Raw genomic sequence first — 19,687 nt, forward strand, 5'->3', positions numbered from 1 at the left:
CAGCATATGATTTAAACCTAACATTTATCCAAATACTAGTCCACTCTTTCCAGAGTGAAGGCGTGTTGGCTGTTTCTTACAAACAGATGTGGGCATGTACATGCAGGATGTCCACATGTTCCCTGTACCATAGGATCAGGGCTAGTGGCACAAGCACACCAATGTTGTAGTTACACTGGTGTGACATTGCTCTGTTTTTGTAATGTTGTATGTGCATTGGCCACTGTATCTTCCCCTGTTTGAAGGATTTATATGAAACCATGGATTTCTTTACCTTTTTTATGGCAGGTACATTTTTATTTATTACCTTTTTAAAATCCACCTCTTTCCCTGTTTCTTCTTTGAATGCTCCTGTGAGGGAGCTGACGTTGAGTGAGTGACTGGCACACAGTGCCTCAGTGAATGAATGAATGAATGAATGAATGAATGAATTTATTTCGGTTCACAACCAGCTTTAAACTAGTAAAATAAGACATTCTCTTATTTGGTAAGTATTATACAAGTTAAAACTTCAGTTAAAATAGTACAAATATAAATATTACTATAAAATCTAATGAGCCAAGCGAAGATATAAATGCAAAGCTGCCCAGTATCACTAACACCGTGTTCGCAACTCTACTGGTTCTTGGAATGATACTGGTTAGCAGAAAGGCAACACTTCTCTTAATTTTTTTCTTTTGTACTTAATAGCTGTGAAAATTATATGAACCTTTTCCCCTCCCTTGCTGGTATGTGATCAGCTTTTAGAATAATTGCCCACAGGGCTTTTTTTCTGGGAAAAGAGGTGGGGGAACTCAGTGGGTTGCCCTTGGAGAAAATGGTCACATGGCTGGTGGCCCCGCCCCCTGATCTCCAGACAGAGGGGAGTTTAGATTGCCCTCCATGCTGTGGTGCGGAGGGCAATCTAAACTCCCCTCTGTCTGGAGATCGGGGCGGGGCCACCAGCCATGTGACCATTTTCAAGAGGTTCCGGAACGCCGTTCCACCGCATTCCAGCTGAAAAAAAGCCCTGATTGCCAATACGTGGCAGGCATTTGCTTTCTGTAAATGTTCCTCAGTTTGCAGAACTGAGATGAAATATGTTTTCCCCCAACTTGCCTCAAAGGGGAGCACTTTTCAGTACTTGAAATGGTGACGTAACCTTGCTGATGTTTCTCTGTATGAAACAGGTAAATGAAAATGCAAAAGAGGATTTGAAAGAAGGTCTCAAGCTTTATAATACAGACAATAATGTTGGGCTGAAGAATGCTTGGAATATCATTCAAGCAGAGGTAACGACACTGGCGTATTTCTTTGTAAAATTACACACTGTTTCCTTACCAGTATATTATATGACCCCCATTGCTATACAGCAATTTGTACATAGGCTTATATAATTTAAAACATTCTCTGTCATCCAAAGAGTGGAAAGCTGTCCTTAAAATGCTGTACAATTCTAAGAAGAAAAGTCAGATGGTAAAGCTTCAGCATTTGAAACAAACAGTAACCTTTCATCCCTAAAAGCTCCACTATTTTGGAAGAAAGAACCTCTGATCTGCTATCCCTTCTAAAGTTACTAAATGTTACTGGCTTTGCACCTGTGCCTTTGAACAACAGCTAATGTGCATAAGTAGAGATGGGGAAGCTTTTCCTTGCATTGGGGCAAATGTTGTGGGAAATACTTCAGCTACTCAGTTTATCCATGTAAAACCGTTGCCAAAAGCACATAAACAGAAACAGTATTTAAAAGGTGGTAACCCTACGGTAAGATGTTTGGAGTTTAGAATATTTAGACAGTTATTTGCGTCTTTATTTACTTAAAAACATTCTTACCCCACCTCACCCCCCAAAAGGCTCACTGACAGACAGAAAATCAGGTTTTTGCTTGCCAGTCCATTATGGATATGCAATAAAAACACAGACAAAACCATCATCGTCTGAGACAAACAAATATTCTGTCCCATGAAATGAGCTTATGTGCTCTCCACTTTCCCTAATCCTCTGCCAGCGTCAACCTTCTTCCATTTGGTGAGAACAAAAGGTCTGCCCGCTGTCACAGCCGTCACTGGGTCTGTTTGAGGGGATTTTATCTTTAATGAACTTGGAAGCTTTGCGGCCTATTGCTGAGGTCCTGGAGGAGGGGGAGGCAAGGCGACAAACTCAGACCCACATGAAGGCTGGAGGAAAAATGGCCACAACTGTATTGAAACAGCATATAAGGAGCATTGGCAAAGCATATGGACTGGATCCCAAACATCGGCTGGCCCGCCTGCCGGCCGATAACCCTTCCCCCCTACAGACCATCGCTGAAGGGGGAGCACCAAGGAGTGTCATTAAAGGGGGAGGTCATGTGGGTGTACACCCCTGGATGATCCCCCTGCCACCTGGGAGTATGCCCTGGCAGCCCCCGACCTGGGCGTGCACCTCCAACACTCACTCCCAAGATTCCTTATGAGAATCCCCTTAATGGGGATCCAGGGCACGGAGGCCCTGGTTCCCCAAAAGAGATCCAATCCAATGCCAACTGCCAAACAAGTTGTGACTAGGTAAGCACATAAAACAACAGAAAGTGGGGGTGGAGGGTGGGGATTTGTGCCAGAGTGAGTGGACGAGGGGTAGCTACTGTTTAAATACTAAGCCTCCAGACCAGAGGGAAAACTCCCTCCCTGAGATCCGGCGGTAAGCCCCGCCCCTCGGCTGAAAGCACCCCGGCTGCATCTGATAGGGCGAGCGGGGTTTGAAACGATTGGCTGCCGCTCGCCTGTGGAATGCCGGGCAATATCCAACATGGCGGCCACCATGCCTTTGCCTGCCTCCGTGCCCGTGGCCGCAAATCTTCCGCCCGTTAAGTTGGGCGTCCACCACTTCTACTTACAATTTACTTTAAAAGGAAATGAAACAGTCTTATGAAATAAATGCTGTCCCTTTGCAGCATATACCAGTACATGTCTTTATTTAATGTGGTGCCAGTTTTTTCCTCATATGATATTTCTACAAATCTCTGAACTTTCAAGCAGTGCTAATATGAGGGGCTTCAGAACAAGACCATTTGCCTTGATAGGGCTTGTGGTAGAGCTATTAACATAGAGATGGCGGTGGAATGAACTGAAATAGGCGGCAGGTGAAGTTTGGGAACTTAAGTGGAGAAACTTTCAGAACATAATGACATGGGTTCTTCCGTCATACAGGTGCTTTTGCAATGGATAGGCTAATAATATGGTGAGACATCTGATTTTTCAGCAGGAACATTCTAAAGCATACTTTGTTTCTGTCTAAGGTCTTTTCTTGTCTCTGTCTCACAGATGCACTGCTGTGGGGTTATTAGTTATACAGACTGGTATGAAGTGCTTGGTGAAAACACTGTCCCTGACAGATGCTGTATGGAAAATTCCCAAGACTGCGGTCGGAATTCCACCAACACAAATTTAGTCTGGAAAATGGTAAATGCTAGTTTGTGTGTAATCTTAATTTTATCTTTATTGTCACTCGGGAAATTATCCTAGCTTCAGTTTCTCTCTTGCTTGTTCAAGAATATTATTAGCCATTGAGCATGACAGAAAACACACAGAGAAACAGAAAAGCCTGTGTTTAATAATCAACAATAATGGATCCTCAAAATAAAAACACAGGCCAAAGTAAATTCAAATAAAATCTGCCCTTGGCAGGGACCAGAGCATGGACTCCTTTGAGCACATGAGACTACCCCAGAAGGAGGTAACTGAGACAGATAGTGATTCCGCACACGTTGGATAATGCACTTTCAATGCACTTTATCAATCGTTTGAGGTGGATTTTTTGTTCCGCACACGAAAAAATCCATTCCAAATGATCTATAAAGAGGATTGGAAGTGCATTATCCAACGTGTGCAGAATCACTCAGAGTCAACCCTCTTGCCTTGGAACAAGCCCTAATCCCATCTCAGAACTCGCTGCAGTCGCTGAGTTACTGACCGCTCAACCCCTTCAAGGCCAAGAACCATCCCAACCCTTAAAGAGGCATAGCGCCTTCAGAAATAGGAGCCTGCTGCTCGGGATACAGGGCTTGCATCTCTTCCTTGCAGGCCTCAGCCCACTCCCAGCTTTTGCTGGAAGAACATTGAAGCTCTTTGTACTCTCGCCTGCAGACCCAATGACTCCTGCCTTAACCTCAGCCTCAGCTTAGCCTGCAGTCTGGTAAATGGAATGAATTCAGGGATGGCCCAAGGATTTTTGGTGCCCTAGGTGAACGATGACTGTGGTGCCTCTCTCTCCAGCCATCAATAATTTTCAACACAGCCCAGAGAATGGAGTCATGAACAGACTAGACAGATCTTTCTACAAACCTGGGAAAAGCCCCAAGACTGCAGATACATCTGAAAACTAAAAAAACAAAACAAAATATTGGGAGGGTAAAACCCTACAGAATAGTAGAAGTGACACCTGAAGCTTTAAGAAGGCCTCTGAGATTTCAGTGGCCACTGTAGGCATAGGGTTGCTAGGCAGCCACAACAATATTGTCAGCCTCCAAACCTTGGTTTCTCTCTAAAAGGAAGGGGGGGAGCATTCTGTACAGGGCTTTGACTCACATTGAAATAAATGTTGTTAGATTTCAAGGTGTCACTGGACTTCTGTTTTATTTTGCTATGACAGACTAACACAGCTACCCACTTGCAACCATTTTGGCCTCTCAGTCCATCCCTGCTCCCCTCCCTCCTACCCTGGAGGACTCATCAGGGCCAGGGCCACAGAGTTACTACCATATCATGGGCCCAGTTCAATTAGGGCAATGAAGGTCAAAACAAGAACTTGAATTGGGCATGTAAACAAATTGGAAGCCAGTACAATTATCTGAAGCTGAGCATCTTGTATTCACCATCAGGAATCTGGTAGCTTCATTTTGCAGCTTCTGAACTATGTTCAAAGGCATTAAAGACCTGTGGAGGAGGCAACTCAGTATCACTGTTACCTAGACATATTTGTGTGGGGGGGAAATACCCGAATGCTACTGGCAGCATCCCCACAAGCACACATACAAGCACACACAAGCGTATAAAGAAGACTTGCCTGGGATCTTCCGTTACCTCATAGCTTTTCTCACCGTCTCTGTCTCAGCTTCCGACCCCCAATGCAGCATCAGTGGCAAAGAACATCAGCAGAAGTGACAAAAGCAAAAAATAAAAAGAAAGAAGCCACTCCAAACCTCCATTAAATCTCCCCCTCCTCCTCCTCAGCGGCACTATTGCTGGCAGAATGCATGTTTTCCTTCTTAGGCAAAGGCCCCAAGGTTGATCCAAAGCAAAACCCAAAGACACAAACCACACAATACCTTTTACTGGGTCCCCAAATGCAATTTGTGCAAAGTTTTTCACACACCTGGCAAAAAAAGATAGTGACATAACATTGATTCCATCTTCAGTGTTATCTTCAATTTGCAGATAGAGGAGACTGGGGCTGAGGGGCTAAGAAGAAGTATGGGTGCATGGAAGCTGTGGACAGCGTGTCCCATGGGAAAGATTGTTGAACAAGTTTAGTGCTTACACAGAGCATCTTAATGTATCCATGCTTTTGGGGACGAAGAGATTTTGGAAGTCACAAGCCTGCATTTTACAGTACAATCCTAAACAGAGTTACACCTTTCTAAGCTCATTGACTTCAATGGACTTAGAAGGGTATAACTCCATTAAGGATTGCACTGATAATCCTGGGGGTGGGGGGGGAGGTGTTTTTGAGCAACAAATTAGCAACACATTTTCTCTATGTCTTCCTATGTTTAGGAATACAAACACATGTTTTCAATATAAATATATTTATAGATACGTTATTATTTTATACGGGTAACTGGAAAGGCCAATGGTTTATAATCACATTCAACAGGGAGAGAAATAGTGAATGGCGTTCTTTTCCAGCGTTTGTCGTCAATAGAATCTGTACTTCCATGTTTGTTATTCTTCTTCCATCAACATGTTCTTTCAAAATCTTTTTTAGGGGTGTTTTGAAAAAGTTAAGATGTGGTTTGATGATAATAAGCATATATTTGGGACCGTTGGCATGTGTATCCTCATAATGCAGGTAGGTGTTCCCTGAGCAATCAGTGTGATGATTGTTGCACGTTGCGGAGCGGTGGGGAAGAAAAAGCAGCATCCCATCATTGCAATGCCTGAGCGTTCTCCTCCTTGTCGACTCCAGGCAACCCATGCCATCCATCTGAAATCTGTCTGGCAAGGTGGTTTATTCTGGCCAAATATCAATTTGATCCATTGAAAAATAGTTGCATTATGGCTAAACATTTAAAACATTTTCTTTGATGCAGAGGCTGTGTGCTTTTGATCGTTTTTCTTTTTTGTTTATGTTAAACCTTCCGTGAATCTCTTTGTTTTCAATTACCGTAAAAAACTCTAAAATATTCCTGGGGTTGTGCTTTTTCTTCTCCTGTTAAAATCCATTGCACGTTAATAAAGCTGAGAGGCTTCAAAACCTGCATTCTAATTGTGTATGGAGTTATGAACATGTTATGCTGAGCTACCTGTGCCTGATTGGTAAAGTAAACCTTCTTCGCTTCATGCTTAAAACACTTATATCCCTCTTTTCTCCAAGGATTCAAGGTGGCTCCCATTTGAATTCAGGAACTCACTGCACCTTTCCAAAGACCGCTGAACAGTTTGTGGGACATGATGAAAGCGAATGTGGTTGGGAACCCCTTAGACTAAGAAATGGATCAGGGCATTCCTGGAATTGGTGGGCTATTAAGTTTGGGACAGTTTATTTTTATTTATTGTTTATTTTTATTTTATGTCATTTATAGTCCACCTTTCTCACTGAAACTCAAGGCGGATTACACAGTATGAGATTAGTACAATCAGTATCAAGGACATTTCCATACAGCGCCAAGAACATTTCCATAAACAATGCCGTAGGGTAAATAAATATGAGTTTACAAAGACATAGCATGAGCAAGGCCGAATCCACACTCACTCACCATCCGCTTATCTTGCGCAGTCGTGGCAATCGGGTTCATTCCGCTACCACGCTGTGCATCATCACATTCACCCTTCCAGTGCATCTTCATGGCGCAATCATTTCTCCACATACCACTGAGTAAAGCGTTACAGTGGGCGGTTCCATCCTCCGCCGTCAGAATTGACGGCGCACATCACTTCCCTTTTTTTTTAAAAAAAAGGTCAATTTTCCGGTATACCGATAATCCGACTTTTAAGAAATGGCAATGTACCCTCCCCCTCATCTTTGATTGGCTCATTTTTTGCTCGTCACAGACTACTTTCTAACAATTGGCTGGTTGGTATGGTGGGCAAATTTGAAATTAGATTGTCACATTAAAGGCATTGTCCGGAAATTCTGCTGCTCAGAGTGGTTTTCTGCTTTTAGTAGTTAACAACATGGATGCTCAGAGTGTGATATTTGTGATGATGGCTCAGATTGTGGTTGGCACACTTCGCAGCACAGCCACGCAACACCACGAGATGATGCATTCTGTCTTTTGCACATGGTAGAATCTCCCACCTGCGTCCTAAGCTTTCAGGAATATATTTGTTTTCCGCACCTGCCGTTTACTGGAGACGATCGTTGTGGGAAGTACAGGATTGCTCGGCTTGGCTCCTCATGCTCTTAAAAATGGCGGGACACAGTAGGAAACGGTCCCCGTGTGACATGTGCGTGCTCCGGTGACCGTTTCTTTTCCCGCGCAAACCGCTGCTCACTACAGTTGGTTTACTGGTATACTGGTGTGCAAAAAAAAAAGGCGGGGAGAAAACGTATTTCCGCCACTATCACATGATTTGGAAGGAAGGCGCAATTGTGGTGCGGTGATGGCGGGGAACACGTGGAATGGGAAAGCGTGTATCTGCATGAACAGCGCACCGCTTGTGAAAAAGGCGCAGAAACAAAAAGGAAGTGTGGATTCGGCCCAAGAATCCAATACAGAGGAAGAAATGCTGAAATAGTTGTCGCTTCCTTCCACATCCTTACTAAGAAAAGGAGGTCTAATAGTGTGGCTTGGACGCTAGAGTGCAGGCAGAATTTGACCAATTAAAGGAAGCTTTGATTTTTTTTGCCAGTACTGAACATTCCTGACTAGAGGTGGGCACGAGCTGAAATATGAACCAAAGTTCGTCATGAACCGTGCCTTTTTTTTTGTTTGCGAACCGGTGGTTCATCAGAGGGCATTTCTGAAGAACCGCAACGATTTTTAGGTGGGTTAGTTTGTTTTGTTTTGGGGTTCTTCTTTGCAGACAGCATGGCATCGATCAATCAGTTTCCTAGGCAACAGGGGGATGGGCTTTCTGCAGACCTTCTGCTGCCCCAGAAGTGATGTATTCATGGTCCAAACAAACCAGTTCACAAACCAGGCATGTTCATGCTGGTCCGTGGGTCATGGTTTATGAAACGTGGCGAACCACAACGAACCATCATTTTCCCGGTTCGTGCCCATCTGCCTTTGCCAAATCTTTTAAAATGGCAATTGATGTTCTCAAACACTGAGACAGGAACTGAACTATTCCAGGAATACAAAGGCATGAAACACCTAGCAGCCTAGCTCATTCCTCAAATTTGTTTTCTGTCCAGAAGGAGTGCCTGGATTTTTGCTCCTCTAATCTCGGTTTGTTTCAGTACCACCTTAGATGGCATGTGAAAGGCTTTGAATACGTAAAAGAAATGCTAAACATGATATGCTAAGGGTTCTTTCTCTCTCTCTCTTTCTCAGATACTTGGCATGGCCTTTTCCATGATTCTCTTCCAGCAGATTCACAGAACTGGTAAAAAATACGATGCCTAAAACTCTTTGCCATTAAAAAGAATACGGTGAACAAGAGAATCGAGCTTTGCCCTGTTTGGGGGCTCCATCCCACCAATCAATCTACAGCATGTGGCGGATAAGATTTGAGCACAACATGTGACTGGATTTACTTTCGTTTCTTTTCATTCACCATTTTTTGCCAAAGAAGAAGGGAGACTTATCAGAAGCAAATCAGTTTTCTACACTAATTCAAAGGTCTGCAGTTAAAACTGTTCTTAAACACCCTTTAAGGAACAACCTTTACTGTACTAATCTCTGTTAGACTTGTGAAGGTAACCTCGCCAATGTGTGTTTAACTTCCTGAGAGAATCCTCTTAAAAGTCTTCTAGTAGGTCAATAAACTGCTTGTGCCCAACACCGTACCATACTGGGAGACTCGGAAAAGCCACTCAGACAGAGAGCCCTCTCTGAACTGATGCTGCTCGGATGCAGATCTTTTTGTACCTTCCTGTGTATACTAGAATTTAGTAGCCTGGTTTATAACTTTTTACTGTTTTTTCCTCTTTTTCCTATGCTATTATCAGAGTAACTCGGTGCAGTCTTCAAAGGATGCTTTTTTAAAACTTTGCAATTTAACTGCATAAAGAAAAAAAATGCAGCCTGTTTCCAAACATCTGTATCAGGGCCCCATTGTCACGCTCAACTCGGAACTGATGTAGTGAACCCATGATAGGCTGTGCACCTGATGTGGCACCTAAGTCGGCTTAAGTTTACATATAACAACATCACATACCCACATAGGTATGCTCATCAGAGAGCCAAGATTAGCAGTGTGCTATCATATAACATATGGAAGGGGATTGCATCTCAGCAAAAAATTCAGGGTTGAATCCACTGCAAAATTTCCATTCACGCTTGTGCAAATAGAAACCTAAGAAAAGACTGCGCTCACGCTAGGTCAGATTTATTGTTTCCCCATTTACGTTTCTCCTTGTGCAACCAATTTCTGGGCACTATAATATATAGGAAGGAAAGCTGTAGATGTTGCACAAGATCTTGTCTGTTTATATTTCCTTTTACTCATCACTGGATCCAAGCCTATGTCTTGGCAAGATACTCCTCAGCTTTCCTGGACTATTCCATATTTCTAGGTATTTTTACAATACAACGATGACAATTTAATTTGTTATTCTGCTAGTATGCATTAGCTACTATTAGATGAGGGCTTCCATTAAATTTCCTGCAAAACTAGAGCAGAGTAAGAGCTAGCCTACAGTAAGGAACAACAGGCATTTTTGCTTTATACTCCCATTGTTATTAGACCAATATTTGTCAGAAAGTGTGTACGGCCATGACAGTGAGAGAATTGCTGCTGCGCTTGTTAAATAATTGGAGGCTCCTTTCAACTCCTTCAGAGCAGGTTGTACGAGGGGGGTGTTGTTCTACATTGTTTCTGCATAGGGTATGTTTGGATCCTTCCGTCACTGCTGAGATGCAGTGGAATCACCTGCCCTGAGATGCAGCTCGCCCTTTGTAGATCTACTTGCATCATTGTTCAGATCAAATCCCCTTTCCAGTTAGAAGGCATGGCCAGAAGCCTCTCATTACTTTTATACACTATAAAAGTCGTGAATGCAAGAGTGAAATATGTCTTCAATTTTAATTCGGGAAAGGTGTGCCTCTGCTGTTAGAAGTTGGTGAAATACTGCACCAAACCAGTCTGATTTTCTGTGCAGACTATAGGTGCCCCCCTTTCTCCCAAGCCTTAGTGTCCAGAGCAGTAGGAGAAAGTTCCTTTCCTCTCTGTGCAGTCAAAAGTTGGAGGATCTGAGCTTGCTCTATGTATAAGGTTGGCTGAGACCTTTTTCGTTACTTCCAAACCAAGTTCAAACTATGCGTCTTCTAAAGGTTAGAGACAACCGAGGAGTTTTACTCGATCTTGGTTTGGAAGCTTTGATGTCCAGATAGTTAGGCAAGAACCACTGGACAAATCCTTGAAAAATCTCAAGCATCATTCACTCCAGATGAGCTTTGTATCCTAGTGCCCAATCATGAGACAGGTAACTTCTACTTAAAACATGACACGTTTCATACAACTCCTACAAGCCATACATTTTTTTCCCTTTGCGCTAGGGATTGTGGTGGTGGTAGAAAGTTCCATCAAGTCATAGCTGACTTATGGGGTGCCATCAGTTGCAATAAGTAATTGTGACATGACTGCCACATTTAGTCGTGTGTGATCTCACATTTGCTACCACAAACCATTAACTTCCAAGCACATCTAAGCGTGAAATGATGTTCAGCATCAGTAAGAGCTTCTCTTTTGTAACGTGAACATCTTTTGAGCAGACATGCACACATTCTAAAGAAGCTTCGGGCACAGGCTGCTCAGTCACCGGACTTGTAGCCCAAAGAATGCCTCATGCCTCTGTACATATTGTGGCTGACGTAAAGTTTAAACTTGGTGTTGTGAAAGTAAGGAGGAGCTTTCACAGTCAGCAAAATGAAGGTCTTTTCTTGGACTGTATCACTTCAGGCTACAGGTAGCAACTGGGTGGGTTGTAAGCTTGAATGCTCCTCTATTACACTGTCCTGCCTTTCCAAAGGAGAAATAGTATGTAAAGGAGGATGCTCTGCTAAGCCCGTCATTCTGCAACAGGAGATACCCCCCCCGCCCCGCCAGAGACTTCAAATATGCAAATCAGTAATCTGAAAGTAGCACTGTCCTGTAAGTGGCCAGCCCATGCTGTGAATTAAGACTTCACACCAATCCATAAGAGGTTCCTGCTGGATCTGATGAGCATGTCCAGCATCGTGTCTCACGCAGTGGGCAGCAAAGGGCATGGAGGCTGCGGTCTTGATAAGAACATATGAAGAGCCCTGCTGGGTCTGACCGGTGCTCCATCTCATGCAGCATCCTGTCTCACAGTGTGGCCAGGCTGTTGTACTGGAGCACCAACAATGGCACGGAGGCTGAAGCCTTCCCCTGATGTTGCCTCCTGGCACTGGGTTGACTGCCTCTGGCCGTGGAGGTTCTTTTTAGGCACCACGGCTGGTAGCCACTGATAGACTTATACTCTATGAATCTAGCTGATTCTCTTTTAAAGCTGTCTATGCCTGTGGTCATTACTACTTTCCCCTAGCAGTAGATTCCACATCATAGTTCCTTGATGTGTAAAGATTTCCTTTTGTCCATTCTCAATCTACAGCCCATCTGCTTTATTGGATGCCTCAAGTTCTAGTATTTTAGGAGAGGGAGAAAAAGTTCTCTCTGTCTACTCTCTCCACACTGTACATAATTTCATAAACCTCTCTCATGTCCTTCTGAGTCATTTCTTTTCTAAACTGAAGAGTCCCAGACTCTTCAGCCTCCAAATCCCTAACCATCTTGGTTGCCCTCTTCTGTACCTTCTTCAGATCTCCAATGTCCTTTTGGAGACAGGGTGACTTGAGCTGCACACAGTATTCCAAATGAGGCCACACCACAGATCTATACAGGGGCATTATAAAATTGGCCATTTTATTTTCAGTCCCTTTCCCAGTAATCCCTGGCACGGAGTTCACCATTTTCACCACTTCTGAAACCAAATTGACATTGTCATTGAACTATCCACTATGACTCTAAAGTCTGCTTCCCTTTCAGTTTCAGCAAGTTCAGATCTCATCAGCATATACTTCATTGAGGATTTTTGTTCCACTTACCTCCACTGAACTTCATTAGCCACATCATTGCCCACTCACCCAGTTTAGATGGCTCTTCCTATAGCTCTTCCCAATCCACTTTGGTTGTCACCATCCTGAATAATTTTGTGTCGTTGGCAAAGTTGGCCACTGCTCTGCATGCTCCAAGATCATTTCTGAACAAATTAAATAGCATCAGCCCTGATACACTGACCCTTGTGGTGCCACGCTGGCCACTTCCATCCATTGTGAGAACTGTCCATTTTTCCCTACTCTCTGCTTCCTGTCCTTTAACCAATTTTGATCCATAAGAGGACCTGCCTGCCAACTCCAAAAGGCTGGTGAGGGAGAACTTCCCTTCACAGAAGCCACACTGATTTTCTCATCAGGCTTTGTCCCGCTGTATGTTTAATAATTCTATCCTTAATCACAGTTACTGCTCATTTACCTGGGGCAGACATTAGGTTAACTGCCTGGTAATTTCTTGGTTCCCTTCTGGACCAGTTTTGAAAAATTGGTGTAATATTTGTTACTTTACAATTCTCTGGCACAGAGGCTGATTTTAATGACAAATTACATATAGTGGTTAGTAGATCAGCTATTTCACGTTTGAGTTATTTAAGAACCCTTCGGTATATGCCATCTGGGCTCAGAGACTTGCTGGTATTTAATTTCCATTGAAATGTCCCAGAATGTCATCTCTCATCACTTCAACTTGGCTCAGTTCTTCAGGCTTAAATAGTGGGTCTGGTGTAGGTAAATGCCCCAATCCTTTATTCCTGTATTAACTAATTGCCCAACTGCTTCCCTAACCAATTTCTTGCTCCTAATATATTTTTAAAATGTTTCTTTTTCCTTTTAGCAATCCCCCTCTACTTTTTGCATGCATTAATTGTTAACTTTTATGGCTCCATGACTTGGGCCATTAACCATGCAGGAGTCCTTTTAGACTTGGTGAAACCTTTCCTGACGAGGTATGCATTCTGTCTGGATCTCAGGGTGGTTTTAAATAGCTTCCAAGCATCCTCTAGGGATTTAACTCTCTGGTGTTCCCCTTTCAGCTTCCTTTTAATTATTCCCCTCATTTTCGTAAAGTTACCTCTTTTGATGTCAAATGTGACTGTTTTGGACTTTAGAGGTAACTTTCCATTGATAAGAATGCTGAACTTAATGGCTTTGTGGTCACTGTTCCAGTTGGTGCAACCACATCTATATCTCACACACTAGGTCTTGAGCCCCTCTCAAAACCAAGGCCAAGCTCACTGTCCCTTCGGTTGGTTCTCTGAACAACTATTCCATTGCACAGTCATTGATTGTGTTTAGGAACCTCATCCCTACAGCATGGCTAGAGTACATATTTACCTAATCGATGTGAGGGTAGTTGAAGTCATCCAGTCTGGCAACAATTTTCTGCTTTAGTCATCTCCCTTACTTCCCTCTTCATCTGGAGATCAGCCTTAGGGGACACATTTAAGGAACCCTTAGGGCCCAGTATCTCCACCAGTAGTGATTCTGAGGTAGAGGTGGGGAGTTTATTCTAGTTGTGTGACTAGATACACAAAACCACACCTCCCTGAACACATTCCTTCCTGTCCTGTCTATAGTGTTCATGTCCAGGGATAACAACATCCCGTTGATCTTCCCCATTCTGCCATATTTCTGAGACACCCTCTATACCTAAATTGTCATTTAGCCGTGACCACTCCAGCTCCCCCCTATTGGCTTGGAGACTTCTAGCATTGGTGTAGACATCTATAACGTGCTTGGACTGAGTTGTTCTGAGCCAGAGGCTCTCAAGCTCCCATCCACTTTCCTCGAGCCTAGTTTAAAAGCTGCTCTGCCATCTTTTTGATATTAAGCACCAGCAGCCTGTTTCTCTTTCTGTGCTCAGCCTCTTTTGTATTGGATCGTCATGTCACGGAAAGTTGCACAGTGCCTAACAAATCAAAATCCTTCCTCCCAGCACTACTTTCTCATCCACACACTGAGACCCCTGCTCTGTACCTGCCTAGCTTAGCTGGTCCAGTGTGTAGAATAGGTAGTAATTCTGAGAATGTGACATTTGAGATCCTGGCCTTTAAACTGCCCAGTAACCTGGTTTTGTCCTCCAGGAGCACATGGTTTCCCCAACGTTGCCCCCTAGCACTGGCATTCAGAGGTTTGCTGCCTCTGAACGTGGAGGTTCCCTTTCATTGCTATGCCTAATAGCTTCTAATGGTGCTATTCCTCCATGAATCTGTCTAATCCCTTTTATAGCCAACCAACAGCAGTGAATTTCACAACTTAAGTACTCGTTTAGTAAAAAAATATTCTATAATCTGCCTTGAATCTATAAGCATCAACTTCACTGGGTTCTTCTATTTTGGGGTGGGAGAAAAAAATTCTGTGTCCACTGACTTAACATCTAGACAGTGGGACTGACATGCACACAAGTGTGGGAGACGAGGGCTATTAGTATAAAATTCATTCGGTAAAATTCATTCGGTACTACTTCAGATAGGGAGCGCACCATCTTGTTAGTAAAATAGTTGCCGGCTTGTATGAACAGCAGTTTCCTTGCTGACGACTATAATTATTCCAAACGTTGGCCTCTAAAAAAGTATGAGGGATGGTTAGAGGAGAGGTCTGTGGCAGGTCACTGGAGCCACACCAGTGGCTTTGAGACTCTGTTCAAACTCATCTGGATCTTTGTACACAGAAGTCCTAGTCTACGTTCAGTTTGTTCAACATTTCCTTTAAAGAATACCATATCTTTTTGCTGACATTCCTGTATGCAAACTTAAATATATACCTCTCTCGGTTGATTGCTGCTCCTCTCGATACAAGGCCTCTGTTGATATCACTTGAGCAGGGGCTTTGCGTTATGCTGCTTCACAACAAGAAGATACAAATGGAAATGAAAACTGAGCAATTTATGTGGATTCGATGTATTGTCGAATGTGGATTCGTTTAGGACTGCTTTGCTTACAAGCAGAACTTGCTCTAGCGAACTAAGCCTCGTCCTCTTTCCTGCTGGGAATTTCCAAAATTCAGTCTAGAATCTCAAGAGAATGTTGGTAACCCCTCATGGGTTTGGTGAATGACCAGAAATACAGACAGATGCCAGAAAATACTGGCAGTCCCCTAATGATCACTATCAACGTTCACTCGTATAATTTCCTCATCTCTGACATTCAGCAGCTGTGAACCAGATTATCAACATACTCCTGTGATTGTTGATAATTCGGAGTCATAGCCACATCCAGACGCAGACCCTTAGGGTATCATGCTGGTCTGATCAGAAGTCCCGTGGAGCATCCAGAGATACCCAACCACAAAAGCAAACACCACCTCACTGGTGTGGCTCCAGATTGAGGATTTCTTTGATACTCGTTTTATATTTTGTTTCATATATTCATTTTGTCTCCTATGTAATTAATGCCATTCAGTTTTGCTCTTTCATGCGTTCATTGTTTAATATTGTATTCAATTCTGTTTTTTTTTAAATTGGTTTGTTTCCTATCAAGTTAGTGTAGAATTCTCAGATTGTATTCATTACGAAAAGGATCCTCCCTGCCAAATTCCAGATCTACCTGGAATGTTCCCGATTAATTTGGAACAAACATTCTGTCTTGCACATGGAAATGGCACAATACTGACAGGCATCGACAACGTCCTCCTTTCCTCGTGTGGGTGTTGCAGGAGATCTAGACTGGGCTACTCAGCACCTGACTTCACAGCACTCCGTTTACTTCCCTATTTCCTTTCAAGCCAGCTCAGTCTATCAAAGTTGGCCTGGGAAAAGATTGCAACTGAGCCTACTGAAGTCAGGGGCAGGAAGGGGCAGAGTTTAGTTACTCTCACCTACATGGGCACTCTATTTTTGTTTAAAAACCCACTCACCTCCAGTCCCTGCTTTCTTTGCATATGAATTTATGTATATGAGCCCTCTGCCATTTGGGCCTAAAAAGGTGGCCCGTCCTCACCCCCATCTCACTGCTACACCTGACTTCCCAATGCTGCTTTGAAATAAAATTAAGCGTAGTGCTTTTCATAAGACCGTTCTTCACATCTCTTGCATCTCTTATGTTTGGCACCACCTGGGAAGGGGGACTGTTTGCTTCTACTGACCCAACCCATCATTGTTCTGTAGCAGCCAGGCTGCCAGTATTCCAGATGGTACAAAACCACATGTTTTGTCCAGTCAGTCTGGGGGGGGGAGGTACAGCTTGGTCTTCTGCCCCCCTCCACTCTCCCTCCAGTATCTTTCTCCCAGGGAGTACAAGCGATGTTTGCCACTCTCCCTGCAGGCATGTTGCCTTTCATGATGCGGATGTAGCATCTGCCTGCACTCCAGTCTTTAGCATTTGCCTTCAAAACAACAAACAAAATGTTTGTCCCTGGCTTAAAGGCAGAAGGGCACACTACCAGAACAGATAATGGACAGAGAATAGCACACAAACGGAAACATTTCCTGCTTTTAGAAAGATAGATAGAGAAGCAAGGTAACATTACAATGATTGGCAGAAATTGGGAATGCTATGCAAACTGTTTCTATGGGGATGAGCCTTGTTGGTGGGGACATCTGTTGACACTTTTGGTTGGATAAAGTAACTGACATTTGCATGACACTGTTTCCTGCTTCCTCTTGCTGATGTGGAACTGAAAATGGTGATTGCACAGGTGCCATAAATAGCAATGGACATACCTGTGTCATGGCTCAGAATATTACTATTTACTTTAACCAGCACATGATATCAAATAAGTCCTTCTTCCCTTTAATGATATTGGGAAATACATAAATTGGGACCACTCATACTACAAGTTCTGTCTGATTTTTACTGGAATTTCTGGATAGACAGGATTTTTAGCCTCAGTCGTATTATCTGCTCTGTGTATGAGAGTGTTCACATTTTCAAAGGTGGGGGGAGGTTAAAAGATTTTTTAACTTTATTTTTAAATCTTATGACACATTGTCTACTTCCTTATCTTCTCATTTTAGTAATTTTCTTCCTCCAAATCAAGTTAAACAAAATACTCTCATTCTTTCTAGACTCACGTAAAATGCTTGTATTACTTAAAAAGCCATTAAAAAGGATTGCATTACTTTTCTTCTTGAATAAAGAAAGCACTCAAGAGCTAAAGCCTCATGTTACTATCAGTGTCAGAAATGACGATCCATGTCGGTTACCGAGGACTAAATTAAGCAGTTGGGATTAATGGTGAGCTGCCATTGATTTGTTAAATTAGCACCTTCCCGCAGCATATTAAAACCTCATCACCAGATGGAAGTCACTTCATGGTTCAGTTCCAGAGGACCAATGAATGTGAAGCTGTGCCTTGAGAGCTGGTTGGCGTGGAGGCTTTTCTGCAGGGTGGAGCTAGATGTAGGGCCACCGCACACACGGAGTCCCTCCCTCTTCTAAGATGAAGTAATGGAAACGTCATTCACTGCTACGTGTTTTCTTGCCGCTGCTCCACGTTGCTGGCTGTCATGGGACATATGCGGGGTGGGGAGGGAATGCACCATGTGGTGGTATCACTTTGTTTGTCTCAGTGCAAATTAGCAGACGGGGGAAAGGAAACTTCACAATATTTCAATCTTTTTGGTTGCTAGTCCCATGTTCTTCGTCATACCTTATGCTGCCTTCCTACCACTGAACTTAATTTGTGTTAGCATATGTGTTGTCCAAGCAAAACATTCACACCGGCACTGCTGGTCTGCGGGTAACATGTTTAAGAATAACCCCGGTGTTTTCCCACGCGCCAGCTCTTGCACACAAGGCAATAAGCGCTAATGAAAAATGAAAAACCTTTCCAAGCGGCACAGTGACCCCTGTTAAACCGTAACGTTTTCATCTGAGATTTCTTTGGTTAAAATAATGAAATGAAACGTATTGCTACATGTCAGCTTGAAGGCAGAAACAACGTTGCTCTACTGATAAGCGGCAGCTCCACACTTTGCACAAGAAGATTTGGTCCCTTGGTGTTTGCTGCAGCAGACAAGTATCTCTCAATGCCCTTGAACATCTGTCAGGCAGGGGTGTAAATGTCAAGGGGACAGCAGGGCTCAAGCCGCCTCCAGGGTTTCCTGGTGGGGGCCAGGGGCCCCTGGGCTGCCTGATAGCATCATGAAGCTGTTCAGGCAGTCCTGTTTGTCTTTGTAGCAGTTTAACAAGTTCCTAGGATAGGTGGATGCTTTTGTGTGTTTGTTTTTGTAAAGATAATAGGGGAAGGGGACCTTCAATGGATGATACTGCCTGTGGGGAGAGAGAGAGAGAGAACCTGGAGGGGAGGGGAGGGAAAGATTAACAGAACTGGTGGAATCCATCTAGCGATCAGAAGGCCTCAGTGGTTGGACTGAAGAAGGTTATTTCCTGTAGCCTGCAACACAAACTCTGTTGTCAGCAATGCACTGAGATAATGATAGCTTGCCCTCCCAGTTGGGATAGTAATAATTGCAATATGACTTTGGGGGAGCTGGCACCCAGCTCACACGAGTCCCATGGGAGGCAAGGCAGCAGGATGTGCCCAAGTCATTCCATGTGAGGTGATGGAGAAGGGAGCAGCGGCACCTGGCTAGGCCTGTGAAAGGGCTGATAGCCGGCCTGGGCCAGTTTCAGCCCTGTGGCCATCCCGCCCCCCCCCTCAGAAAACGAGGAGTCTGTCAGGGAGCCCCAGCCCCAATATCTTCGGCAAATGTGGCTTTCATGTAAAATGTAGGGCTGCTCCCCTCTCTGCTCCTCATGGTTTTCTCCGTCATGTCTGCTTCCAGTGCTTAGATGATGACATGGCACATGACCATGAAGAATCAATGCCTGACATAGCTGAGTCAACGGCCTGAAAAGCAAGCCTGTCTGCACTCCACACCTTCCAGCCTCGCTGGTGCAGCCTCACATGACTGAATGTCTCTCCACACGTACTTAGTGGCCATTCAGCCACCTGAGCCTCTGGTTGCAGCTGGGACTGGTGCGGCTCCCGTGCAGGCCTTCCCCTTCGCCAAAACATGGCCAGAACCAGCAAATGCTTTTTTTGCCTCCCCTTATATCTTTTTAAAAAAATGAACACATCATTACACTTGAATTACTTTCTATCGTTGTATAGATATTTCTTGAAACGTTTCAACGTTGAGCCGTATTAAATATCACCTGTCAAATTCAGCTAACGCTGTTGCTCGAGAAGGGATGAAACAAGCGTGTGACAGGCAGCCATTCCTACCACAGCCGTGGCCCTGGTTCTTCCTGGCCTGTCGCTGAGTAACACAGCCCTCCGTGGAAAGCAATGTAGATCTGTATGGCCATATTAATGGGGAAGCAA

General features: G+C 43.8%; 1 protein-coding gene across 5 annotated transcripts in view; it reads left to right on the forward strand.

Annotated features, from left to right (window-relative positions):
• The window catches only part of TSPAN9 (tetraspanin 9), a 219,532-nt gene extending 201,953 nt beyond the window's left edge, over nucleotides 1-17,579 (forward strand). For all 5 annotated transcript variants that reach the window (XM_054999114.1, XM_054999116.1, XM_054999115.1 and 2 more), the window contains 4 exons: nucleotides 1,170-1,271; nucleotides 3,282-3,419; nucleotides 5,944-6,027; nucleotides 8,678-17,579. In XM_054999114.1, coding sequence (XP_054855089.1) covers nucleotides 1,170-1,271; nucleotides 3,282-3,419; nucleotides 5,944-6,027; nucleotides 8,678-8,749 — 396 coding nt within the window. In that variant the 3' untranslated portion in view covers nucleotides 8,750-17,579. The remainder of the gene's footprint in view (nucleotides 1-1,169; nucleotides 1,272-3,281; nucleotides 3,420-5,943; nucleotides 6,028-8,677) is intronic.
• The last annotated feature ends 2,108 nt before the right edge of the window (nucleotides 17,580-19,687 follow it).

The sequence above is a fragment of the Eublepharis macularius genome, chromosome 15 (genome assembly GCF_028583425.1).
Source record: "Eublepharis macularius isolate TG4126 chromosome 15, MPM_Emac_v1.0, whole genome shotgun sequence".
NCBI classification, from domain to species: Eukaryota; Metazoa; Chordata; class Lepidosauria; order Squamata; family Eublepharidae; genus Eublepharis; species Eublepharis macularius.